General features: G+C 58.0%; 3 protein-coding genes across 5 annotated transcripts; all 3 read left to right on the top strand.

The window, feature by feature from the left end:
- The first annotated feature begins 430 nt into the window (after window positions 1–430).
- NDUFA13 (NADH:ubiquinone oxidoreductase subunit A13) lies at window positions 431–8,146 on the top strand. The gene is made up of 5 exons (XM_068536640.1): window positions 431–567; window positions 5,762–5,840; window positions 7,195–7,266; window positions 7,666–7,735; window positions 7,953–8,146. Exons 1-5 carry the CDS (start codon window positions 474–476, stop codon window positions 8,070–8,072), a joined length of 435 nt encoding a protein of 144 aa, XP_068392741.1. The 5' UTR covers window positions 431–473; the 3' UTR covers window positions 8,073–8,146.
- A 582-nt stretch (window positions 8,147–8,728) lies between these two features.
- YJEFN3 (YjeF N-terminal domain containing 3) lies at window positions 8,729–17,132 on the top strand. The gene is made up of 6 exons (XM_068536639.1): window positions 8,729–8,802; window positions 12,811–12,919; window positions 14,791–14,901; window positions 15,138–15,251; window positions 15,331–15,481; window positions 16,927–17,132. Exons 1-6 carry the CDS (start codon window positions 8,744–8,746, stop codon window positions 17,130–17,132), a joined length of 750 nt encoding a protein of 249 aa, XP_068392740.1. The 5' UTR covers window positions 8,729–8,743.
- A 624-nt stretch (window positions 17,133–17,756) lies between these two features.
- Window positions 17,757–26,146, top strand: CILP2 (cartilage intermediate layer protein 2). 3 transcript variants are annotated; one of them, XM_068534716.1, is made up of 8 exons: window positions 17,757–17,875; window positions 18,872–18,970; window positions 19,845–20,117; window positions 20,647–20,802; window positions 22,091–22,156; window positions 22,524–22,632; window positions 22,860–23,017; window positions 23,266–26,146. In XM_068534716.1, exons 1-8 carry the CDS (start codon window positions 17,812–17,814, stop codon window positions 25,599–25,601), a joined length of 3,261 nt encoding a protein of 1,086 aa, XP_068390817.1. In that variant the 5' UTR covers window positions 17,757–17,811; the 3' UTR covers window positions 25,602–26,146. The 3 variants fall into 3 exon arrangements, with proteins under 3 accessions (XP_068390817.1, XP_068390818.1, XP_068390819.1); XM_068534717.1 differs by lacking the exon at window positions 22,091–22,156; XM_068534718.1 differs by lacking the exons at window positions 20,647–20,802; window positions 22,091–22,156.
- Window positions 26,147–26,601: the final 455 nt, after the last annotated feature.

Genomic DNA, 26,601 nt, shown 5'->3' with positions numbered 1-26,601 from the left:
CGAATCTGAGTAGCAGCCGTCCCCCAACTTCGTGTACTCAGCCCTGACCCTGTGGAGCCCTGGGCTGCCCACAGGGCCCCCCGAGGGGGAGAAAATGGGGAAGAGACCTGGCTCCCTCGGGAGCCTGAGGTTTCTAACTGGCCTGCACATCGCCCCAGAGGGAAGGTGAATGGGTGGTCCTTTGGTGCAAGGACTCTGGCGACCGGACGGGCTGCAGGCTTTGACACCGACTGAGCCACGCCCCATGTGGGAGAAGAGAAAATAAGGACTCTACGGCCGCAGCTGGGGGCGTGCAGTCGATCGCGGGCCCAGCTATCCGAGCTCTCCCACGCACTGGGGTAGGTAAGTGCACCAGCGCCCTAGGTTTTGCAGCCGGGTCCGAGACCGGCGCGGCAGCTTCCGCCACACTCATCATGGCGTTGGTCGCCGTTGCGTAACTTCCTCTCGCGACCGGAAGTGCAGGGTCTGTAAGCATGGCGGCGTCGAAGGTGAAGCAGGACATGCCCCCGCTGGGGGGCTACGGCCCTATCGACTACAAGCGGAACCTTCCCCGTCGGGGACTGTCGGGTCAGTGTCGCCCTGCGCCGGGGTGTCAGGGTCTGGGCCTTCTGGGCGCCGCGGCGGGGTCGGGACGCCGGGGAGTCTAGCGGGCCTCAGTTTCTCTCTCCATATGACGGGAGGCGGAGTTCCAGGATCCCCAACAGCTTCAGTACTAACAATAACGACAACTGCTGCAGTTTGTCCAGCATTTACTAAGCCCTTTGCCTCCTTGGAACAGCCCATGAGGTCGGTCCCGTTAATTATTCCCATTTTACAATTGATGAAACTGAGGTTAATTTAGCCCGCGCCGCGAGCCTTCCGCCACGTTTCGGTTTCACAGGTGGGGAAACTGAGGCCCGAGAGAGGATGCGACCTCCCCACAGGGCCACCCAGAGCAAAGCTGGGGCCGAAGCCCGGAATACCGAGGGAATTTAAAAGATGTTTTGAAAAAAAAAAAAAAAAAGACGTTATGTGCAGTGGTTCCTCCCCCAACTTCAGGCTATCCTAGAATTATGTGTTCTTAAAATTGTCAGGGGTTCTAAGTAACGTTTTAAATTTTTTTATTGGGTTCAACACAAAAAAATGTAAGTGAGAAAGTAAAAAGCGCCCATACTCTGCACCCAAGGATAACAGAGAAATATAAAAAATGCAAAACGAGTTAAGAATGAGTACTTTGCTGCAAGTCATTGAACTTTACATTTAACCCTGCGCATGTTATGCAAATTATGCCTCAATTAAAAAGCAAAAAAATTCATGGGCATAGTTTCAAAAAAAAAAGTTATAATTCAGACAGTAGAAAAGTTATTGTCAGATGAAAACTCAGGTCTTCCCCCGCCCCTTCTTGGCTTTTTTGTAATCCAGAACAAAGGTTGGCAAACTTTTTCTGTAAAGAGCCAGATAAATATTTCATGCTTTCTCTGCCAGATGGTCTTTATCCACTATTGCTGCTTTTTTTACAACTTTGCAAACCTGAAAGTGTTCTTAGCCCGAGGGACGTACAAAAACAGGTTACAGACTAGATTTGGCACCACATGGGCACTCGACTCTAGACTCATTCCTAGATTCAACAAATATAAAGCGATCTGAGTCTCTTCTTAACACCCAGGTCAGTGCACTCCTCGGGTGTGTGGCATGAGGTCTGTTAATACATGGATAGTTCTGTGACCAGGCTGCAGACCAGGCTGCAGAAGGACCCTAGCCCTTGGGTCTCCCTGGGCTTCCCACAGTCAGCATCTCTTTCATTTTTAAGTCACAAATGTCGCCCATATCCTGGTCCTCTTCCAGTTAATAATACAGCAGTGCCTCCCGTGTGCCTCAAATACCACCGATTGGGGTTGGGTCTCTCATCACAGCCCTTGACACCAACTTTCATTGCATCACAGACAGACCCACCCCAGTCTTTCCTGGTTGCAGAGGGGTGAGGAATATAAGACCACACTCCTTTCTGGGATGTGGTCTTTGTTTATGTACCTGCATTTAGTAATTGTTGAGTGCATCCGTGGTGCTGGGCTGTGTCCTGCGGAGCTCACTGTTTAGCTGAGGAGACAGACACACCACTCCATAATTTCCCATCGTGGTCAGTGCCGAGGCCCAGGATAACTGGGGCTTGCTTTAGCCAGAATGGGCGAAAGGACCTCTCTGAAAAGGATTTCCCCAGGCAGAGGGAACAGTAAATGCAAAGGCCCTACAGTCTGTCTTGCACCCTGCCCTCATCCTCTGTCCTCCAGCCTTATCCACAGCTGCTCTCTCCCAATCAGTCTTGCTCTTGTCAAGGCACCGTGGCCCCAAGCCTGGCACCCACTTCCCTTTTCTCTGCCTGGCCCACTCAGCGCCAACATCCCAGAACATGCCAAGCTGGCTCAGGCCGCCTTTAATCCACGCTGCTACCAAAGTGACTGCTACCCCCACCTTTTCCCTTTATCTCTCACCCCCAGCTCTCCTCTCTCCACTCCCACCTGCACCCAGCGAGTGGCCCTTTCTTTTTTTCTGGTATCTTTAACATTTTTATTGAGATGCACATGCCATACCATACAGTTCACCCATTTCATGTGTACAGATCACCAATTTTTAGTCTATTCACAGTTGTGCAACTATCGCCATGATCTAAATTTACAACATTTTCATCACCCCAAAAAGAAATGCTCTACCCGTTAGCAGTCACTCCACATTCTCTCCCAGCCCCTGACAACCACTAATTTGCTTTCTGTCTCTATGGATTTGCCTCTCATATAAATGGCGTCATTCACTCTGTGTCCTTTTTGTGTGACTTCTCAGCACGTTTTTAATGCTTATGTTGTAGTATTTCAGTGCTTCATTCTTTTTTATGGCTGAATAATATTCTTGTATGGATGGACCACATTTTGTGTGTCCATTTACCACTTGTTGGACATTTGAGTTGTCTCCACCTTTTGGCTGTTACGAACAGTGCTGCTGTGAACATTCCTGTACAGGTTTCTGTGTGAACATATGTTTCCTTTCTCTTAGGTGGAGTAGAGTTGCTCGGTCATATGGTAACTCCACATTTAACATTGTGAGGAACTGCCAGACTTCCCAAATTGGCTGTACCATTTTCGTTCCCACCTGCAATGTACGGGAGTTCGAATTTCTCTGCATCTGGACAACACTAATTACTTTCCATTTAAAAAATTTTTAGCCATCCTGGTAGGTGTGAGGTGGTATCTAGTGTGGCTTTGATTTGCATTTCCCTAGGGACTAACAATGTTGAACATCTTTTCATGTGTTTATTGGCCATTTGTATAGCTTCCTTGAAGAAATTTCTATTCAAATCCTTTATGCATTTTTAATTGGGTGGTTAATCATTTTATTATTGAGTTTTAAGAGTTCTTTATATATTTTGGATACCATTCCCTTATCAGGTATATGATCTGCAAATACTTTCTTCCAGTCCGTGGGTTGTCTTTTCAGCTCGTTGATGGTGTCATTTGCAGCACAAAAGTTTTAAATTTCAACGAAGTCCAATTCTATTTTTTCTTTTGTCACTTGTGCTTCTGGTGTCATATCTAAGAAACCATTGCCTTATCCAGGGTCACAGAGAATGACTTCTCTGTTTTCTAAGAGTTTTATGTTTTAGCTCTTAGTACATTGAGGTCTTTGATCCATTTTGAGTTAATTTTTGTGTATGGAGGGAGGAAGGAGCACACTTCTTTTGCATGTGGCTATCCAGTTGTCCAATTTGCTGAAAAGACTGTTCTTTCCCCATTGAATTATCTTGGCACCCTCGTCCAAAATCAATTGACCATAAATGTGAGGGTTTATTTCTGGACTCTCAGCTCTGTTCCATCAATGTACATGTCTATCCTTATGCCAGGGCACACTGTCTTGTACACACAGCTGCGTTTTAAGTTTGAAGAGTCCTCCAACTTTGTTCTTCTTTTTCAGAATGGTTTCAGCTATTCTGGTCCCTTGCATTTCCATATGAATTTCACGATCTGCTTGTCAATTTCTGTGGGACTGGGACGGGAAGGTTGGGATTCTGATGGGCACTGCTGAATCTGTATCTCAGTTTGGAGAGTGCTGCCATCTGAACAATGTTAAGTTCCGATCCATGAACACAGGATGCGTTTCTATTCATTTAGGTCTTCTTTACATGTGGCCCGCACCCCCTTCTGGGCATGCCCCTCGTTGGCCTCTCCCACCAAACTGGCAGCTCTGGAGGCACAGACACCCCCTGAGGGCCTGGGGCCTCAGCCTCACCACTGTCAATGAGGAATAGATGAATGAGAGCTGCATCATCTTAAAGGCCACCTTACCTTAGTCTTGGAATTTATCTTACAGATGGGCCCACGCATGGGTGCCCAATGTTGAGGGCAAGAGGTCCTCACAAAGACAGTCTCTCAGTCATTTCCCTGGGGCTGGGTCGGAAGAAGCAGCCCCAGGCCTCTCTGCAGCTGTTGCAAATAACGGGCAGCTCTGACGAAACACTCCCACCCAATGGAAAGAACGTTGAGTGCCCAACGCAGGTGGTCAGCCATTGTGGGAGAGCCGTGGGTGCACTAGGGACTGGTCCTGGGCACTCGGCCCTCTCAGGAGAGGTCCTACTTCTGAGCACAGGAACCAGGGTGCCCTCGCTACCTTGTGCCCCATAACGTGGACGTGCCTTACCCTGAGCTCATGTTTTTAACAGGTTGAACTAAAGGGATTAAAAAATTGAGCCAGTTTCTCATTATCTCTGGGTCCAGCAGAGGTGCCAGAGGAGCCTTGTGCTGGAGACGAGCTGAAGAAGAAAGAGCCCCCACTTTGTCCCCCCACGAGTCCCAGGAAGTGGCTTTACCCACCATTTGCCAGTCCTTTACTGGGTGTTAAATGGAGCTCGGTCTGGCTGAGCTCGTCAGTTCATCCCAGCAACCACGAGTTCTGTCCAGAGGAGAGACTGAGGCTTGAAAGATGAGGTGGTGCAGGACGAGCCAGCCCCAGCCAGGCCCCAAGCGTCCAGACCTCCCTGAAGACCCCAGCAGGCCCATGGCCTGTCAGAATTACAGCACAGGTGCCCACGGGTTGTCAGTAAATATTCATTTCAGCCTCTGCCTCCTGGGGTCCCGGGAAGGGGCTCCACCCCACTGGGCCGGGAGGAAGCGGCACCTGGGAGCCCAGGGGGTGGCTGGGCAGCCCCTGCAGGGCACTACCTGCCTCTGGCAGCCCCATCCAGCCCCCTGTGGGCAACACACAGGGAGGTGGCCCAGGCAGCCACAACCTCCATGGAGCTGGGACCCAGCATGGACACTGTCCTTCCCCATGGGGACCAGCTGGCTGAAGGGAACCAAACAACCTTCTAGTCAGTGGCAGGGCCAGGGCCACCCAACCGTAAACATTTAGGCCCTCAGGCCCTCTCATAGTCTCTGCCCGGCCTGTACCTTCCAGGAACCCTGGCGTGGGGGCAGAGGTGTGGCAGCCTCGCAGCCTGGTGTCCCTGCCCGCAGAGTGGGTGAATGGGATAAAGAGTGGGCTGCAGCTGCGGGGGAGGGTGTGTCCAAGGGAGGGGGCCAGTGGACTTTCCACAGAGACAAAAAAAAGTAGTCTGAACAAATAGGCATTAGAGACGGTACTGGCCATCTCTGGCAGGGGGTTCATGAGGGCTTTTGCCTTCTCCCTCATTCATGTTACTGGAGTATTTGCACAGCGAGCGGGTTATGCTTCAGGAGAAGAAAGGACAAGGTGGCCTGTCCCACGTGCAGGTGCTGAGCAGCGCCCCCTCTCCCCACAGGCTACAGCATGTTTGCCGTGGGCATCGGGACCTTGCTCTTTGGGTACTGGAGCATGATGAAATGGAACCGCGAACGCAGGTAGGCCCTGCGCTGGTGAGGAGGGGAGCGTGGGGACGTGTGCCTGTGGACTTAGTGTACCTCCGGGCGCCTTGTCAACTCCTCAGGCCTCAGGGAGTGCAGGCCCTGACACAGCAAGTCCATTTCTGGGCTTTACCCTCAAGGAATGACTGACTAGTAAGCAAGAAGCTCGCCTCCAGATGTTTACTGGGTGCCCTTGACCTCCACCACTGGGTACCTGAGGGTCCACGTTAGCATAGCAGAGGTGGAGGTGGAGGGACAGGCCCGTGATGCACTCTCTTAGTGGGTTTTGGTCTTTTTGTGGGTTTTGACCAGGTAATGATGATACAAAGGCTTAAAAAGCAGATCATGCAAGACAGTGGCCGGGCCAGCCGTACAGGGCCTGAGGGACCCAGGTCTGCAACAGACTTGGTTGGGACTCTGGCCGCCTCTGAGCTTGCCCAACGCCCCACCACGTGGCTCCTTCTCATTGGCTCCCAACGATCTGGGCCCCTCCACCCTCTCCCACTCTGTGTCCTGTGTCCTTAGCACCCACCTTGAGCTTGCCCACCCCCAGCACAGGCGGTGCTGGAGAAGGCCTAGCACGTGGAGGGCGCTCAACATTGTTGAGTGAACTCAGGAGCACCTGGTGGGTGCTGGACGCTAGGGCCGCCACACTGGACAGGCAAGACCAGGCCCAGTCTCCCAGAGGGACCCAGTAGTAACCACGGTGTGTGACTGGTGAGGGCAGCAGTCTGGAGCGGGGCTGCTACCCTGGGTCCTGGGGGATGGGGAGGGGGTGGGAGGCTTGAGGTGGGGGCTGAAGTTCACCCAGACCCTTCCTTGTGCTGCTGTGAGATTCCTAGTGATGAGGGGACAGGGCCGGAGGCTACCCCCTGGGCCACATCACTGGGCATCGCTCTCCCCACACCGCCCAGCACAGGTGGAGCTGGTGGCTTGGAGATGCCAAAAAGCAGGGAGAAGAAAGGAGCTGCCCATGATGCTTGCCCCACCATGGTTATTTTGCGGTGAAAGGGATGTAATTTTGTAAAGTCCAGAACCCGATGATGAACGTTCCCCACAGTTCACTGCAATCATCAGGCCCGGGCTATTTTTAGGATTTAAAAAAAAGTTTTGAACGGAAAAGAAAGTGTGAAGCCAGCAGTCTTGTGGACTGACGCCGCCTGTGTCAACTGCATGCACCCCCCATCCCCCGTCTCAGGCTGCTGGTGGGCAGAGCCCATTGCCCAAGCCCTTCCCCTTTGCTTGCCTCTGCCCCAAACCCCTTTCCAGGGTAATGCATGTCCAAGGGCCTCATCATCTGCCCCCCATCCCACCATGGTCTGATCTGAGTGTTGGTTTTGGGATTTCACAGGCGCCTGCAGATCGAGGACTTCGAGGCCCGCATTGCACTGATGCCTCTGTTGCAGGCAGAGAAGGACCGGAGGTGTGCCGCTGGGGCTAGGGTCGGGAGGTTACAGGCCTGAGTGCTGCAGCCTGCAGCGTGGGATAAGGCCAGAACACACATGGGGACCGACAGCCATGACCTTGTACGTGGCTCCAGGGGATGCCATCGTCCTTGGAGAGGGCCCCAAACTTGATTTGCAGCAGAGACCCAAGGAGGGAGAATGGAAGGGCTTCTGGAGGAGGGGGCATTGGGGCCGGGCAGGAGGACAGTAAGAGTTTGCCAGTGGAAGAAAGGAAAGAAGAGGGGTCAGCATGTGCAGGGTTGAAAGCTGCAGGAGGTGATGGGGAGGTGGAGCAGGGACAGGTTTGGCAGGTTTGTTAGGCAGGGGCCCCTCAGGGTGGTCAGGCCTGTCACCCACCTCCCACCCTGTCCCTGCAGGGTTCTCCAGATGCTTCGGGAGAACTTGGAGGAGGAGGCGATCATCATGAAGGACGTGCCGGATTGGAAGGTGGGTCCTCAGCAGGGAGGGTGGGGGTCTAGGCCACTGCAGAAATGCAGCCTCCCACAGAAAACCTGGGGCAGACGGGTAGTGGGTGCCAAGTGCCGGAAGGGGAAGGCAGTTTTGGGTGTAGGCACAGTGGCTGCCAGGCCTGGTGGGGTCCCAGCAGGCTGCTTGGGCCTAAGGGGTTAGCTGCACCGCCACCCATACCCTTCTGTCCCCGCAGGTGGGCGAGTCCGTGTTCCACACAACGCGCTGGGTGACCCCCACGATGGGCGAGCTCTACGGGCTGCGCATGAACGAGGAGATTCTCCGTGCCACCTATGGCTTCATGTGGTACACGTAGGCGCCTGTGCCCCTCAGACCACTGGACCCCTATTCCCTCCCCACTAGGAGAGAATAAACGCTCTGGAGACTGGCCTGCCTGTGTCCTAGGGACTGAGTGATTGGGGGTTGGGGGCTACGGGGTGTCACAGGAGGTGCAGGGACTAAGCAGAAGATGCCAATGGGATGGCCCCTGGATCACCCTTCAGCATCGGCTACCAAATATGCCTGGACTTTTTCCTACCTTTGTTGAAACCCTGCTTGTCAGCAGCCAACCCCTTCAGACTGGGGGGCTTCTCCACCTGGGTACGGGGTGGGTGGGTGACCTGCATAGGAGAGCACCGGGGTGGAGAGGGGCGCAGCAGAGGCGGGTCCCCTCGCTCCCAGGCCAGGATCCCATAGCAGGGGTAACCGGCCCATCGCTGCCCCTCCAGACTTTGTTTTCCTGCCAATATTCGCAACTCTGGGATTCCCGCCATCCTCTGAGGCAGCTGCATTGCTGGCGCAGTGGGGTTAAGTCCACTTGCACCTACCGACCAACGGCTGTGCGCAGCGCCTTCGCGGCGTCTCCTGATTGGCGGACACAGGGTGGGTGGGAGGAGAGAGGACGCCCCCTCTGCCCAGGGATGCACTTAAAAGGCTGTGGTGGTGGTGGCTGCCTGTGCGCACAGATCACCACAGATCACCTCCGCCATGAGCAGCGCGGCTGGCCCGGACCTAGCGGAGGCGCCCGAGGAGCGGTGTTTCCTCAGGTCAGCCGGGGAGAGGGACGGGAGGCTGGGGCATGGCTGGAAGAGGGCCTGGGGGACCAGGGGCTGTAGATCAGAGGCAACGGCATGGCCGGGATGGGGGGCGGGGAGAATCCCAGGCCCATCCCGCATTTCACTGGAGAGACTAAGCCTGCGGCTGCCAACACCTCCAAAGCTGTGTTGCCAGGGAAACGGCATCTGCAGCAGGCCCGCCCCTCATGAATTACTCATCAGCACCACTGGTCGCTCCCCCGTTACCCACAGCCTAAGCAGGGCCCGCCTCCCCTTTCCATCTTTCCCAGGGACCCTGGAGCCCATGCCCCTTGTCCCCCATCCAGGAAGAGCTGAGCTCTTTTAGCCCCTCAGATGCTCACACACTCCTTGATGGTGCACCTGCTACTAACCCCTTGTTCAGAGGAGAAAACTGAAGCCTGGGGAGGGAAGCCACTGGCTGCCCTAGGGCTAAAGTGATTGTTAAATACATAGGCCACTTGCCAGCGGGCTGATGAATTTGGGGTCTGGAGCTGGCAGCTGTGGTTGTGCCTTCCACCTTGTCCTAAGTCATCCTCTTGTGTCCTTCTCTAAGCGCTTGTGACATGGGACCCCAAGCAGGGCTGTAGACCTCACTGTAAACCAGACCCCACAGTCCTTTGTGCGGCTACCTGCCCACTGTCCACTCAGCCCCTCTTCTCAAGGCAGATACTGTGGAGCGACTGGCTGATGTCCAGACTCAGCGAGAGACCCAGCACATGCTAGGCAGGGGGAAGAAAATGTTCTAGAAGCTGGAGCTGTGACTTCACCTGGTGTGGGGGATGGGGGGCCCTCAGATGCCAACTAAGGAGTGATGGGGTGCTGTGTGTTGGGTGGGAGTGGAACACGGGGAGAGGAGGCTGAGATGGGAGACATAGTGGGGGGCCTGTAAGTAAGGTGAGGAATTTGAATATTCTCTGAATACTGGGGACCCATAAGAAGGTTTGGGACGGGGTGGTGAAATCTGGTGTTCAAGTTTTCAAAGCCCCCTCAGCTTGTGTTGAGTTTGGGGGAATGTGACTGCAGTCGGCAGCCAGGTGAGCAATGATGAAGGGCTGGTGGGCAGAGGCACGAGGGTGGAGAGAAGCAGATGGAGCTGAGAAAGCAGGGAGCGTGTGGCACAGGCACCTTAGCCTCAGAGCTTCATCTCTAAAAAGCCCCCTCCTGGAGCATTTTGCCCCTTCTGGGGCTGGTGGGCAAATCGCGGGGCCTCACAGCTCCTCTCATCTGGGGGCTGAGGTTGGGAGAAGCAAGAGGCACCCTCATAAACTGAGCACCGCTCCCCAGTCCCATAACAGTTCTGCCCTATCCCCTCCCCTGCCCAGAGCAGCTGCTGCCCCTACCCTCAGGCTCCTAAGCCTGGACTGCCCTCTGCCTGTGGAGTCCTGGTTATCTCTCCAGTGACCGGTTAGGCAGGAAGATAAGGTTCCAAGTGGAGGCCAGAGGCCAAAGCTTTGGAACAGAGAAAGAAGAGGAGCAATGGATGATCCTCCCCCAGCCCTCCTGCGGGGGCAACAGAGCTGTCACAAGATGAAGATAGAGGAATGAGCCATATTCTTCCTGCCTGCCTGCCTGTGCTGGGTCTTTGTTGCTGCTCGCGGGCTTTCTCTAGTTGCGGTGAGCGGGGGCTACTCTTCGTGGAGGTGTGTGGGCTTCTCATTGCGGTGGCTTCTCATTGCGGAGCACGGGCTCTAGGTGCGCGGGTTTCAGTAGTTGTGGCTCGCGGGCTCTAGAGCTCAGGCTCAGTAGTTGTGGCACACGGGCTTAGTTGCTCCGTGGCATGTGGGATCTTCCCGGACCAGGGCTCGAACCCGTGTCCCCTGCACTGGCAGGCGGATTCTTAACCACTGCGCCACCAGGGAAGCCCTGCCACATTCTTAACGCGCCTTCGACGTTCTTTCCCGGGAGCTGGGCCGGGCTGTCCTGGGGGCGCTCTTCATCTGGCCCCACCATGAGCTCTGTTTCCCCACCCAGTCCTTCAACCTCCTACAGCATCAGCCGCAGACACCTGGGAGTTGAATCTGGCTCTGCTCGCTGGGGTGACAAGGCATGTCACCATGCCCTAAGCCTCCATCTTCCGCATCTGTGTGGGACCCTGAAGTATCTTTCTGACCAAGTTTCTCAGCCTCGCTCTCTCTGCCTCTCTTCTGTCCCTTGAACCTGCCAAGTTCATTTCCACCACAGGTCCTTGGCCCTCACTGTTCTTGCCACCTGGATTACCTCCCACAGCACTCCAGGCCAGCTCCTCCAGTAAGCCCTCCCTGACTCCCCGTTGCATAGCAATGCTTGCTTCCCACCTCCACCCCTCCTGCTGCCTGGCCTGGTCACACTGCACAATTGGCTAGAAGGTTGTGGTCTCCTGCTCACAGAATCAAAAAAAGGAACCTCAGGATTCATCCCAACAAACCTCTGCGCATCTGTAGGTCTCCCTCTGCTTTGCTCACACTCTATCCGTGGCTCTGGAGACAGACACCAAGGGTAGAAGGCTCAGTTTTCCAACTTGCTTCCTACATGACTCTGGGCAAACCATTTGATTTATCTGAGTTGTTATATGTTCTTCCAACTCTTCTGGGCCTGGTCCTTTTACAATAATAATAATAATGATAATAATTATCATAATAACAATTATTATTATTATCATTACACTCTAGGGTGTGCTGAGCTGGGGGCAAGTGCCGTTCCCCAGCTGGAAGGGGTCCTGGCTACGGGAAGCTGGCATCAGGCTATAGACCCTGCCCAGCTGCTCCAGCCCCTGATTCTGGAGTGGGGAACGTCTTCCAGTCCTCAATGCCAGCCAGCTCTTCCTCTCTGTAGCCACCAAGCCCAGACCAAGGCCAGCTTGGGCCCTGCTCTTAGAAGGGCCCAACACTTGATTTAATGCTCTGCCATCACCATCTTAAAATTCTTAATAAGTATTGATCAAGGGGCCCCACATTTGCATTTTGCACTGGACCTAGAAAATTAGCCTGTCCTGCCTTCTCTTTTGCAAAGGAGGAAGCAAGGCTCAGAGAGATGAGATGGACCTCAGTCACTCACTGAGCTGGGGGCTGAGCTTCACCTCAGGCACTTTGGCTCCATTTCTCTGGCCACAATTATTGAATTTTATCACTGTCCCTGAAGAGGGATCACCACTGAGTCTCATAGCTGCAGGCGCCACATCCACCTCCCCATGTGAGCCATCAAACTCTGCTGCCTTGGACTTCCCTGGTGGCGCAGTGGTTAAGAATCTGCTTGCCAACGCAGGGCACACGGGTTCGGGCCCTGGTCCGGGAAGATCCCGCATGCTGCGGAGCAACTAAGCCCGTGCGCCACAACTACTGAAGCCCCCGCGCCTAGAGCCCGTGCTCGGCAACAAGAGAAGCCACCGCAATGAGGAGCCTGCACACCGCAATGAAGAGTAGCCCCTGCTCGCCGCAACTAGAGAAAGCCCTTGCGCAGCAACGAACACCCAACGTGGCCAAAAAAACAAAGCAAAACAAAACAAAACTCTGCTGCCTTTAAAACCCACCTCCCCCAGGCACCCCCAGTCCAGTTAACCTCCAGTGTCCTAGAATCCTTTCAGTGGTTTTCACTGCCTGAAATCCACGCGTCACCCCCAACAACTAAGTCCTTCATGCTCTATTCCCCCCTCTGGGTTCCTCTTGCCTTGGGGGCTGGGGGCATCTGGGTGAGGCTCTATATCCCATGCTTTGGGGCAATAGAACCAACATGCACTGCCATGCACTTCTTCTACCACCAGGGGGCTCCCGCGCCTCAGGCTTGTGCTCAAAACTCCCGCCGCCTTCCAGACTTCCGTTCAACGGTGTGCGCGATGGATGAGGAAACTGAGGAAGGGTCTTCGGCTCTGGGCACGGGGTGGGGGTGGCATCCGGGCCTGGCTCGGAACACTGGTGGCACATTTCTGGCTCCAGCTGAGTCTCTGTCTCTAAGTCTTTCCATCTCTCTGTGTCTCTGAGCATCTCTCCCCACTCTGACCCCCAGCACAGCGGAGGCAGCTGCCCTGGAGCGGGAGCTGCTAGAAGATTATCGCTTCGGGCGGCAGCAGCTGGTGGAGTGGTGCGGCCATGCTAGTGCCGTGGCTGTGACCAAGGTACCTGACCCTTGATTCTCAACCTTGACCCCAACCAGATGGCCAGCCCACCAGAGTGGAGGCCTAGCTGCATGACCCCCATGGCCAGGATGGTCATTTCTGCCCTCAAGAAGCCCCTCTTTGCTTGGGGCCACCCCAGCCCATCACTCAGATGGGGAAACTGAGGTCCAGAGAGGATCATCACTGGCCCAGGCCAGGGTGTTGATGAGCGTCAGGACAGAGACGGGGGTCCCCACAAACGTGGAGGCAACCACAGAGATGGGTCTGGGGCCCTTGACTGCCTGCCTCTGCCACCTCCTGGGTCTTGAGCAGAGGGGACGTCAGTTCCTGAAGTCTGAGCACCCGCAAACAACTCCCAGCCACAGGTGGGGGAACTGAGGCCCAGAGGTGGGGAAGGGTCTGCACAGGGCCCTGGGGGGTTGGAAGTAGAGCTATGTTTGGCTCTGGAGCAAACCCCCAGGCCTCGAGGTGCCTGCAAGAGATGCAAGAATAATAGCAATGACGATACTACTGTCCAGTGTTTTGTGTCATGTTGCCAAACCACGCTGGGCCTCAGTTTCCTCCTCTGAAAAAGGGTAATAAACTGACACCAATTAATAAACACAAATGCCTTAGAAAAGTGCCTGATTGAGTCAGGGCTCCAGCAGGTAACCCTTTTCCTCTTCCTCCCCTTCTTCCTCCTCTTCTTATTACCACTGTATATTTTTTTAAAAACTTAGTATCTTTCTTTATGTGGACTCAATTGTCTTTTAACTTAAATGTTGCTAGTTCCAAGTGAAACAGATCCTGAGTGAGATGCTCAGAGGAAAAGAGAACAATGAAAATCAAAGCCACAAAAGCAAACTCAGTGTAGTAAACTCACGCCTGGCCATTGATGACCAACCATCCAGTTTTTGCGCTGAAAGCTCTGTGTTTGTCCAGAGGCCCCTCGGTCCTAGCCAGCTGGACGTTATCACTCTCCCCGACTTGGTTGCGGGTCTGGGGCTCTGGGCATGGCGTGGTGGGGTCATAGGTAGGACCAGGTTGGGTCAGGACGTTGCTGAGGCCCTGGGGAGGAGACTCAAAAAGGAAATAACTTTCCCTCTGTGTGGTTGGAGGTTATAGTTGGGCCCCCTGGAGCCACCCTGGGCCTGGTAGAGACCCCACAAGCCTGTCGGAGCCATTGTTACTCCCATTTGATAAAGGCTGGGGAAGGAGAGTGAGCTGAGGCCAAGCAGAGAGTCAGGGTAGGGCTGAGACTCTTAGCTTCTGCGTTAAAAGAGAGGGAGATACACAGAGACACAGAGGAGAGTCTGAGAGATACAGAGACCGAGAGAAAGACACAGAGGCGAAGACAGAAACGAGAGACACGTCTCATCTGAGGAGAGACACGTAGAGAGTCTGAGAGATACAGAGAGAAAGACAGGGAGGTGAAGACAGAGGCCAACGGAGAGGGACGGACGGAGAGAGACAGGGTATGGCGCGTTGGAAAAATACCCCCCTCCCCTACTGCCCCCAGCTTTGGGGCCTCCGGGAGGGAAGGAGGGACGGAGGCCTGGAAACATGAGCGGGGGGAGGGGCAGCCACTGCAGTGGAAAAAGGTGGAAGAATGTCTGCAACTCAGGCCGAGAATAAACAAACCGCAGTCTGGGCTCGGGTCGTGGCAGGAGGCACGTTTTTCTGCTTGGGCTTGGCAGAGCCTGAGGCAAGGACTCTGGGTCTCCAACAAGGAAACTGAGGCCCCCAGAGGCCCTGGCCCCTCTCCTCCTGTCCTGTCCTCTTGCCTCCAGGCCCAAGCCCTATCCCATCCTCTACTCCAGGCCTCAGTTTCCCCACTGGAGTAAGGAGAAGTTCCGAACGCCATGCCTTTGCCTTTGCTGTGCCCCTGCCAGGTGTTCCCTTTGCCTGCCCACTCCCGGAAGCAGAGGACGGTGCTAGTCGTGTGCGGCCCGGAGCAGAATGGGGCAGTGGGGCTGGTCTGTGCCCGGCACCTGCGGGTGTTTGTGAGTAGCAAGGATTTCCTTGGCCTCCCAGGGTCACACTCCCAACCCATCCTTGAAAAACAATTGCTTCCTCCTCTTATTAGTGTCCCAGGGGGAGGATGAGGCATGTCAGGTTACAGAATATGCCCAGTGCTTGTGCCAGGCAGTGTCTGCTGCCTGGTACCCAGATCTGGGGGCAGAGGCCCAGTGGGGAGCCTGGGAGGGCCCCAGTGCTGACCCCTTCCCACTCCCCGCAGGAGTACGAACCAACCATCTTCTACCCCACTCGCTCACTGGACCCACTGCACCGCGACCTGACTACCCAGTGTGAGAAGATGGACATCCCCTTCCTGTCCTATCTGCCCACGGAGGTCAGCTCGGGTGGCAACTGAGGGGGTTGGTGGGGGACAGTGCCCCAAGATCGACCCCTGACCCTGCCTGCCCTTCCAGGTCCGGCTCATCAACGACGCCTACAGGCTGGTGGTGGATGCTGTGCTGGGCCCCGGTGTGGAGCCGGGCAAGGTCGGAGGCCCCTGCATGCGTGCGCTGGCCACGCTCAAGCTACTGTCCATCCCCCTCGTGAGCCTGGACATTCCCTCAGGCATGTCAGGTGGAGCGGGGGGCATGAGGACCTGGAGGGCTTGGGTGGAGGCCCCTGTACCCTGGCTTCTGGTGGTCCCAGCCTGTCTGCCCACTCTGAGCCTCAGTTTCCCCAGCATGGATGGATCCTGCACTCTGGGTGAGGCTGAGGGTCATGTCCATCCCTCGGATGGGGAATACCCAGGCTGGTGCCCATGTGACCCTGGGTCCCCTCCCCCTACACCCAGCACAGTGTGCCCGCTGCCCACCCTGGCCCAGTCACCCGGGGCAGACGTGAGCTCACTCGGCAAAGGCCCCGCTCATCCTGGCCACCGCCCCAGGCCTGTTGGAGCCATTAGGCAATGGGCAGAACGAAACAAACAGCTGCTGGCCAGCCAGACCCTCCGTGGGGTTGGCCAGACTCAGGGGGACACCACCCGGATTACAAGACCCCGGGGTCATACCAGCAGGATGCCACAGAGCTGGGGGTGGTGTCTAAGGGAGGAGGTGGTCTGAGGGGACAGACTGCAAGCTCATGTCTGAACGGATAGCCTTGGACAGAGAGGGTCTCCCTGTTAGGTCAGGAGGGATTATTAGTGGCCCCTAGTCTGAGGGTGGAGGCCAGGGTCAGAGAAGGAAGGATTAAAGTCAGAGGGAGGAGGCTTTTAGTTAGTGGCCCCAGACAGGTCAGAGGGAGGAGAGAAGGCAAAGCCCCTAGTCTGAAGGTGGAGGCTCATTTCAGGGATGGCAGAGGCTACAACCCAATGAGGGAGGGGGCAGGGTGCTGCCAAGTCAAAAGGCAAGATCTAGTCTGAAGGTGAAGGCAGGGATGTCAGGTCAGAGGGAAGAGTCTCTAGTCAGAGGGAGGAGGATGGCTGCTCAAGTTGGGAGGGGTGGGGGGCACATCTTGTCAGAGGCAAGAACCTGGGGCAAAGAGACAGGTCTGATGGGGGAGGCTTGCCTGAGGATGGTGGCAAGTCTGTCCCCTGAGTAGAGAGTGGGGATCTGGGAGGAGGCTGGGAGGTCTGGGTGGAAAGAGACTTTAGTTTAAGTAGGGGAGCTCAGGATTGATAGGGAGGGAGGTATAGAGACAGACGCCGGGTCAGAAGGCAGACGCATAGGTCTGATTGGGAAAGGGCAGCAGGTAGAAATGAGGTCGTCTGAAGGCAGAGGCTGAGTCAGATGGAGGAGGAAGATTGGGCAGCAGGATGGGAGCAGAGGTAGACAAGTATGAGGGCAGAAGCTCTGGTCAGAGGAGGAGGGAAACATCTCCAAGGAGCAGGGAGAAACTGGCCTGAGGGCAGAGGCTCCGTTTTATGGGAGGCAGGTCTGACCAAACTCACGGGTCAGAGCAGAGGCTGTGTCTGATGGGGAAGGGGAAGTGGGTGATGGGGCGGCAGGTCTCTTGTCTGAGAGCCAGCACCCCTTCCAGCTCCTGATCCCCGCCTCCCATCCTTCCTCCCTCAGGCTGGGACCCAGAGACCGGCGGCGACGCCGAGGACGGGCTACGACCCGACGTGCTCGTATCGCTGGCGGCGCCCAAGCAATGCGCCGGCCGCTTCTCCGGGCGCCACCACTTCGTGGCTGGCAGGTTCGTGCCCGACGACGTGCGCCGAAAGTTCGCTCTGCGCCTACCGGGGTACACGGGCACCGACTGCATCGCGGCGCTTTGACAGCCACCCGTGCCCACGCGGCTTGGGCCCGCGCCAATAAACACACGTACCACCGCCACCTCGCCTGGGCCTCCTCTGTGCGCGGGGTCTGGCGCGGGGGTGGGGAAGCTCAGGGAGGAACTTCCCACCGGTCCCCTGGTGGCCCCAAGGCGGGAGGGATGGAGGGCAGACGTAAATGGGACTTCCCGCTGGCCTCGGAGAAAACGAGCCAGAAGAGTGGAGGGTAGATTCAGGGTGGGATTTCCAGGCTGCTCAGGGTGGCCTAAAGCCAACAGAATCGAAGTTAGACCCGATGGAGGATTTCTAGCCGCCTAAAGGGCGGCTTAAACATTGAAGGTTCGGACAGCTTCAGGCTGGATTCCAGGAGGCACTTCCCGACGTGGAGAACAGAGGGTGTGCTAAGGAGGGGACTTCCAGCCGGCGACGAGGGGACTCAGGCCAGCCCGAGGGCGGACATACAGCCGGACGCACTAAGGGGGGGCGACCCAAAGAGGTTGTCTGCGCACCGCAGTCACCTCGGGCCCGGGAGCGTTGCTTGGACGGGGAGTGGCCTGGACGGGGCGTGGCCTGCGGTCGCGTCCCTCCCACATCCACAGCCCCAGCGGCCGCCAGACCCGCGGGAGTCCGACCCGAGTGCACAGCGGAGCTGGGACCCGCCCTCCGACTTTCGGACCTGGCCATGGCGTCACTGCAGATACTGCTCTGCCTCTGTGTCGCCACCGCGCACCTGGCGGGGACCCGAGGTGAGGCGCCCCCAGACCCCAGACCAGCCCCCTAGGCGCCGAACGTCTGACAGAGGGCGTGGCAAGCAGCCGGAGCCTGGAGACAGAACCAAGGGACCCAATTGCTTCCCCAGGCTTGCATTCCCTTTGCCAGCCTCGGGGGTGGAGTGAGGGGGCAACGAAGAGATGGAGCTCTGGGACCACCTGGGGCAGGAGGGGATCTCATCCACTGTCTTCCCTCCTCCAAGGGACGATAGGGGCACCGGGAGTGTGGCTATGAACTTCAGGCTCCTCTGGATTCTCAGGACTGCAGGGTGCCCATCTCAGCCACAGCATTTGGACCCTGAGTCATCCAGTCTTGGCCTCAGTATGAAGGGGCCAGAGCTGTCCCCTCTCACCTAACTCCTTCCCTCTTCCACACACACACACACAGCACTCAGAAAAGAAATTCCCATTTCTGGAACACTCAGTGGAGTGGGGAACTGGGCCCATTTCTCAGATGGGGAGACTGAGACTCCAAGAGGGAAGGGACTTGTCTGAAGTCACTGCCCAGCCCAGCTATCTCAGACAACTCGTGGCCGGAGAAGCCAGGCTAGATTCCAAGGACTTCCCACTGGCAGCTTGGGCCCCAAGTGCAGGGATGAAAGGTAGACTGAGGGAGGGACTTCCAGTCAGCAAACGGATGAAAGAAAATTCAGATCAATATGACATCAGGGAGGGGCACAGCCAACTGAACCCATGGCCACTGAGCACAGTGGGAGAACTGGGTCTGGGGAGCAGAGTGGACACAGACTTCCCCAACCTAAGGGGCTGTGTCAGAGTGAGGGATGGGGCTGTGGGAGACTGGGGGTGGGGAGGTCATGGGGAGGCTTCCTGGAGGAGGGGGTGCTGCAATTCTCGGGATCAGCCAGAGCTGGATTCTGGCTTCTCCTCTGTGAAATGGGGACGATCGTGGCAGCACTTTGCATACCAGGAGTTCACAGAGGTCCTTCCCCCTACCCCTCACCCCTTCGACAGGCACCACCACCCCTGAGGAGCCCATGGTGACTGCGTGGGGCCTTGAAAGTTCATTGCTGCATCCTGGCCAGCCCTCGCCAGCCCTGGAGGACTGGGAAGGTGAGCCAGCTTGGGTCCGAGTCCTCGTTCTGCTGTGGACTCTGTGTGAGCTCTGGCTGGTAGGGTCTTGTGAGGAGGGGATACAAGCTGGGTGAAGAGCCCAGGACTGTCCTGGTCCCTGGGCATGGCAGCCCCTGGAAGTGGTGCCCCAAGAGGTCTAAGTTTTAGGAGCAGGGAGATGAGAGCCCAGGCTGTTTGTCCAGGAGGAAACCAGGGTGGGGCGGGGCGGGGCGGTGAGACAACGAGCTCAGTTCAGTCAGGGAAACAGGAGTTCTGGAACCCAAGTCTCTAGCTTCCCAGCTAGGAAGGTTCTATTTGACTTGCTCTTGAATGAGGAAAGGAGTGAGCGCCCCTTGCGGGGTTGATGGAAACAGAAGCTAACCTGTGAGAGACCAGACCCTTCCCACCTCTGGCTTCCGTGAAACGGAGGTTGCCTGATAGGTTCAGTGGGCAATGAGCAAGGTCCCAGCTGGCAGTGATGCGAGGCCGCTAGGCAGTGGAACAGCTGGTCTCAGGCCTGGCTCCTCGTGCTGCCTTTATATCTCCTTATACCTCAACGGTTCTGAATTCTGAGTGGGGGCTGGTGAGACAGTGGCAAGATCTCAGCATGCACTCATGGGCCAGCTCAGATAATGGGCAGCAGAACTAGGGCCGGTGCAAGCGCAATCCAACCTCCCCTGATCCTTTTACAGCTCCTTCTGCCCTCGAGGGCTCTGGATCTGGGCAGGCTGGGCTAGCCCATGCACTTTTGTGGGGAGGGGGACCTGGCTTAAACACGCAGATGGGGGCGGGCAGGCCGCAGCCCGGGCTCCTGCATGAACTGATGGGGCCCGACCGGCTGAGGCCCGGGTCCCAGCGCGTGCGGTGCCCGCAGAGGCCAGCGAGTGGACGTCCTGGTTCAACGTCGACCACCCGGGAGGCGACGGTGACTTCGAGAGCCTGGCTGCGATCCGCTTCTATTACGGGCCGGCGCGAGTGTGCCCGCTGCCGCTGGCGCTGGAGGCGCGCACCACAGACTGGGCCCTGCCGTCAGACGTCGGCGAGCGCGTACACTTGAACCCCACGCGAGGTTTCTGGTGCCTCAACCGCGAGCAGCCCCGAGGCCGCCGCTGCTCCAACTACCACGTGCGCTTCCGCTGCCCGCTCGGTGAGGGCGGGGCTAAGGGAGCGGCGGGGACTGGCCATAGGTGGATGAGGCCTGAAAGGATGGTGTTGTGTGTGGGGGGGTGGGGGGTGCAGGGCGTGGCTAGGAAGAGGCGGGGTCTTTTAGGAGCAAGGCCGCAGGAGAGGGCCGGACCGGATAGGAGAGGGGCTTTGGAAGGGAGGGGCTAAGAATGGCCGGGGCCCAGGTGGGGGTCAGGAAGGGGCCCCCAGGAACATAGCTCCCTCTCACTGCCCTCTTTTGCTAGGCCTTAGAACTAGGGCCGTTCTGTGGAGGTGTGTTTTGAGCCCCAGATGTGTGTGAGACGCAGGGAGAACAGCAGGGCTTATCTTGGCGAGGGCGGGAAGGTACCTCAACTGCACATTCGACTGGTGCGCCTGGGGGAGCACCGATTGAGGCAGTGGGCAGGACTTCTCTCTGACTCGGATGCACGTGACGGGAGCACCCTCCAGTCCCACACTGTCAACAGAATTCCAGGTTCTACCTGACGCCCCCATCCCTGCCCTCTCTCCAGAGGTCACGTGGGGTGCGTGGGGCCCGTGGGGTCCCTGTTCGGGGAGCTGTGGGCCAGGCCGTCGCTTGCGCCGCCGCCGCTGCCCAAGCCCCGCTGCGGATGCGTGTCCTGGGCGTCCCCTGGAGGCGCAGAAGTGTGTGAGGCCTCCATGTCCAGGTAGGAGGGGCGGGGCCTGGAGGAGATAGTGGGGTTAGAGGCGGGGCCTGGGTGTAGGGGCGGGGCCAGTTGAGGGAAGTACCTAGAGGGGCTAGTTGGGGCGGAGCCTGATGGGGCGGCGCCTGGAGGGAGGAGGCGGAGCCTGAGTGTAGGGGCGGAGCCTGGACGACCAGAACTTGGACCACGTGGAGACTGGCTTTTCCTTCCCTTCCGGGCCCCCGAAGAGCATTGGTAAATGTGTACATCTGGACGGGTGGACGCCATGGGGGTCGTGTCCAGTCATGGGCAGATCTGAGGAGACGCTTCCTCTGTGTGCCTGTTGGAGTGTGCGGATGTCCTGGTGGACGTGGATACACACAGAAGCTGGCTCACGCACTCGGGGTGCACACACGCGTGGCATTCGCAGGCCACGCCCGTCCCCCATGCCCACGGGGACATGCGCTCACACCCTGGCAGACACGATGCCCAGGCCCTCCCTGGGCCAGACACCAGGCCAGCCAGGAGGCGACTGGAAATTCCAATCAGGCCTGGTCTCCACAAACATGGTCTGGAGACTGCCCCAGCAGAGCGCGCAGCAGGGTGGGGGAGCACAGTGGCCAATGGGGTGGTGGGATCCCCACCCTACTCTGCTTGGCTCTGCCTTCTCCGTGCCTCTGCCCTGAAGTTTCCAGTGGAATTTTCCATTTTATGGCGAAACCGCAGGATTGTGACGGGAGGGAGATGTTCTGGGCCCAAGACCCATCCCCTCGCTGGGCCCCCAGCCCCTGCCTGAACATTTCCCCTCATGCTAGAAGGAGCCTCTCTGCCCTGTAAGAGTCACCTATCCTGTCCCCTCCTCCAGGGCATCTCCTTCACACCAGGACCCCAAGTCCCTCCCCTTGGCCCAGCCCTGACCACTCAGCCCCATGTCCTTCACACCAAGGGCTGCTCCAAGCAGGTCCATGCTGAGGACTCTCTGAGGGGAACAAGGTGGGGAGGGTGTCTGAGTACCTTTGCTGAGTGACTGATAGAGAGGAAAGCCCTCCCCAGGAAGGGGTCAAGAGTCTTCTCTGCCTCCTGTGTCCCCCCTCCCCCAGGGTGTGGTCCCAACACCTGTGGGTGCCCTGACCACATCCTTCTGGGCTCGGTGGTCACCCCATCTGGGCGTCCGCTGCCACAGCCAGGGTCTCCTTGCGAGACTGGCCTGGCACCATGGCTACTAGCCATGCCCACGGAACCTTCTGGGTGCCTGGAGTCTGTGCCAGCAGCCGAGCCAATGTCAGTGCCCAAATGGATGGCTTCCCTGCAGGCATGGCCCAGGCCCAGGCCAAGAGCTCCAACTCTGCTGTGGTCACTGTTGTCCTTAATAAGTTGGGTAAGTGCCTCGTGGCAAGAGGGATGAGGGGGCTGAGGAACTGGGGAGGAAATTCAGGGTGACACCAAGCACTTGGGATGATGTGATGCACAGTGAGGCCAATGGGGCAAGAAATAAGGTGTAACGGTCATTGGAGAAGATGTGAGGTGACAGGTGGAGTTGCAAAGGGAAGCATTAAGATTAAGCATTAAGGGCACAGTCTCCAGCAGATGTGAGGTGAACCTGAGTGAGGGGAGGGTCATCAGAAAAGGCCCAAGTGAAACAGGGCATCACTGTAAGGGAAAGGATGGGGCCCTGCTCTTGGGAAGGGTCATTGGGAGAAGCTGGGATGGGGCAGGGCCCTGACCTTTGCTGCCTCTGCCCCCAGAGAAGCCCTACCTGGTGAAGCACCCTGAGTCCCGAGTTCAAGAGGCTGGCCAGAATGTGACCTTCTGCTGCAAAGCCTTGGGCACCCCCATGCCCAAGAAATACTCCTGGTGAGTGCCTTGCCCCATGCTCAAGGGTCTCGCGCCCAGCTTTGGGGTTGGAATGGGCTTCCCATGAAGACTCAGAGACTTGTGAGTGCCTCACAAGTGCCTGTGTGGTGCCTCAGAGACCCAGAGGAAGCTGCTCTGCAACCTCCCTGTGCTCCACGTGGGGCGGGACGGATGCAGCCCCTCCCCCGTGCCAAGGGCATTCATGGTGTTGCTCACCCGCCACCCAGGTTCCACAACGGGACCCTGCTGGACAGGCGAAAGCACAGGTACAGGACCCACCTGGAGCTGCATGGGCTTCACCCAGACCAGGCAGGCACCTATCACTGCAAAGCGTGGAATGATGCCGGGGCCGTGCGATCGGGCACTGCCCAACTCACCGTGCTTGGTGAGCGTCCTCAGCAACCCTACCCACAACCCTGAGCGAGCCCTGACACCAAACTGAGCCCCAACCCCAGCTAAAACGCAACTTTAAATGGAAGCCCAACTTCAGACTGATCTCTGACCTTGCTCAGTCGGATCCCAGGCTCCCACTGAGCCCCCGGGTTGAGCCTCTGACCCCAATCTAGGCCCCCAACCTTGGCCTCCATGGAGTTCCCCCCCTTACCCTGATCTGGCTTATTTCTTGCTCCACAGCCCCAGGCCAGCCAGCCTGTGACCCCCAGCCCCGAGAACACCTGATCAAGCTTCCAGACGACTGTGGTCAGCCAGGCAGCGGCCCCATCTACCTGGACGTGGGCCTTTGCCCTGACACCCTCTGCCCCAGCCCTGCAGGCTCGAGCCCCCGATGTGGGGATGCAGGCTCCCGCTGCTGCTCAGTGCACCGCCTGGAGAGCAGGAAGATCCACTGCTCTGGCTACATCCTCCCAGTCAAGATAGTGGCTGAATGTGGCTGCCGGAAATGTCTGCCCCTTCGGGGGCTGATCCGGGGACGTGTGGTGGCCGCTGACTCTAGGGAGCCCTTGCGCTTTGCTCGGATCCTCCTGGGCCAGGAGCCCATTGGCTTCACATCCTACCAGGGTGACTTCACCATTGAGGTGGCACCTTCCACTCAGCGGCCGGTGATTACTTTCGTGGATCCCAGTGGCCAGTTCGTGGACACTGTCAGGGTCCTGCCTTTTGACCCTCGAGGTGCGGGCGTGTACCATGAGGTCAAGGCCATGCGCAAGAAAGCCCCTGTCATCTTAGATGCCAGCCAGAGCAACACGATATCCCTCGGGGAGATGGAGGACGAAGCCCCCTTAGGCGAGCTGGTCATCCCGCCGAGAGCCTTCCGCAGAGCTGATGGTGAACCCTACGCAGGGGCTGTGGAGGCCCGGGTGACATTCGTGGACCCCCGAAATGTCACCTCGGCGGCCGCCGCCCCCAGTGACCTGCGATTTGTGGACGGTGACGGGGAGTTGGCTCCACTGCGCACCTACGGCATGTTCTCGGTGGACCTGCGTGCTGCCGGCTCCGCAGAGCAGCTGCAGACCGGGCCGGTGGCCGTGCGTGTGGCCGCCAGCCAGATCCGAATGGCCGGCCACGTGGAGGCCCTGAAGCTGTGGTCGCTGAACCCTGACACGGGCTTGTGGGAAGAGGAGAGCGGCTTCCAGCGTGAGAGGTCGGCGGCCTCACGGGTCCGCCGGGAGGAGCGGGTCTTCCTGGTGGGCAACGTGGAGATCCGGGAGCGGCGTCTGTTCAACCTGGACGTGCCTGAGCGCCGCCGCTGCTTGGTGAAGGTGCGCGCCTACGCCAACGAAAAGTTCACCCCCAGCGAGCAGGTGGAGGGCGTGGTGGTCACGCTGGTCAACCTGGAGCCTGCCCCCGGCTTCTCGGCCAACCCCCGCGCCTGGGGCCGCTTCGACAGCGCCGTCACTGGTCCCAACGGGGCCTGCCTCCCCGCCTTCTGCGATGCTGACCGGCCAGACGCCTACACCGCCCTGGTCACGGCCACCCTGGGCGGGGAGGAGCTGGAGCCCGCCCCCTCCCGGCCCCGCCCCCTCCCGGCCACCGTGGGCGTGGCCCAGCCCTACCTAGACAAGCTGGGTTACCGCCGCACCGACCACGATGACCCCTCCCTCAAACGCAATGGCTTCCGCATCAACCTCGCCAAACCCAGGTCCGGCGACCCCACCGAGGCCAACGGCCCCGTGTACCCGTGGCGCAACCTGCGGGAGTGCCAGGAGGCCCCGGTGACCGCCAGCCACTTCCGCTTTGCTCGCGTGGAGATGGAAAAATACGAGTATAACGTGGTCCCCTTCCGCGAGGGCGTGCCGGCCTCCTGGACTGGAGATCTCCTGGCGTGGTGGCCCAACCCGCAGGAGTTCAGGGCCTGCTTCCTCAAGGTGAAGATCCAGGGTCCCCAGGAATACATGGTCCGCTCCCACAATTCGGGGGGCAGCCACCCTCAGACCCAGGGCCAGCTCTACGGTCTGCGGGATGACCGGAGTGTCCGAGACCCCCAGCGCCCTAGCACATCTGCCGCCTGCGTGGAGTTCAAGTGCAGCGGGATGCTGTTCGACCAGAGTCAGGTGGACAGGACGCTGGTGACCATCATGCCCCAGGGCAGCTGCCGGCGCGTGGAGGTCAACGGACTCTTGCAGGATTACTTGACCCGGCACCCCCCTGCTGCACCCGCTGATGACCTGGCTGCCTTCTCCATGCTGGCCCCGCTGGACCCTCTGGGTCACAACTATGGTGTCTATACAGTCACTGACCAAAGCCCAAGGCTGGCCAAGGAGATTGCCATCGGCCGCTGCTTCGATGGCTCCTCTGATGGCTTCTCCAGGGAGATGAAGGCCGATGCTGGCACAGCCGTCACCTTTCAGTGCCGGGAGACACCAGAGGGCCGGCCGAGCCTCTTCCAGAGGCTGCTGGAGTCCCCATCGGCAGCTCTTGGTGACATCCGCAGGGAGATGGGCGAGGTGGCCCGGGCACAGGCACGAGCCTCAGGTCCCCTCCGCACCCGCCGTGGCAGGGTCCAGCAGTGACCCTGGGCCCCAGCCTCACTCCTCTGCCCTGCTCCAGACTCCTCTGTCCTTGGGAAGCCTCTTCAGGTTTCTGGGTACTTCCCTCCCCTGCCCAGAATTCAGTCAGGTCCGATGGTGGAAACGCAGGCAGATAGTTGTTGCTGTGTGACGTGAAATGGAGTTTGTCCTGACTGTGGAAGCCAGCATCCTGGGGTGATGGTCGGGGCGGGTGACCGACTGAGGCCCAGAGGGGATCATTCCCAGCTCACATGCCAGCTCTGATTTCATTTCATATTTTGACCCTGATTTCAGATAATCTGCCCTTTCAGATTTCTGTGCTGAGCTGGATGCTTTATTGGGTCCTCTACCCTGAGTTTTGTTCTTGGGGTTATTTATTGAATAAATAATAACAGGTGTGAGTGTGGGGTCCGGACATGGCCCATTGAAGGTCTGGGGAAGAGGCTTCTTGGCTCTGGGGCTGGGGAGCACAATTCTCATATGTTTGGTGCTTGGAGATTCCCCAGGGGGTCGGGGCAGGGATTCAATTAAAGATGCTGCATTTCCAACTCCTGGTGTCAGTCTTGGGGAGAGAAGGATGGAGGCTGGGGCTGCTGGATCCAGGTGCACCTTGGCAGGCAGAAACAGGCCTGAAGCACATACGGACATGGGTGTGCAAGCGGCTTGCAGGCCCCCGTGCAGCCCCGGACACTCCTCAGGCAGGCACGTGGGCCCCAACCGATGCCCACAGAAGTGCATCTGCGACGTGTGTGCAGAGCCGACTCATGAGCAGCCCAGGCTTGTGCAGCCCTGACTGCAAAACACAGTAGCAGCGGCTGCCCTGGCCTTATCCTCCTTGCTTGGCTGTGGTCAGTGGCTCCTATCTGGCCACATGCCCAGGGGCTACTGTGGGCAGGGAGAGGCCCTGGCAGGGCCGCTTGCCCCAGGAGGCAGGAACTGAGGCTTCCCTGGACTTCTTCCACCGGGGCCACAGCTGCCCTGCCCTGGGTCACACCCGGCTGAG

This window comes from Eschrichtius robustus, chromosome 2, assembly GCF_028021215.1.
Source record: "Eschrichtius robustus isolate mEscRob2 chromosome 2, mEscRob2.pri, whole genome shotgun sequence".
Lineage (NCBI taxonomy): Eukaryota > Metazoa > Chordata > Mammalia > Artiodactyla > Eschrichtiidae > Eschrichtius > Eschrichtius robustus.
This window is presented reverse-complemented; position numbering and strand designations above follow the sequence as displayed.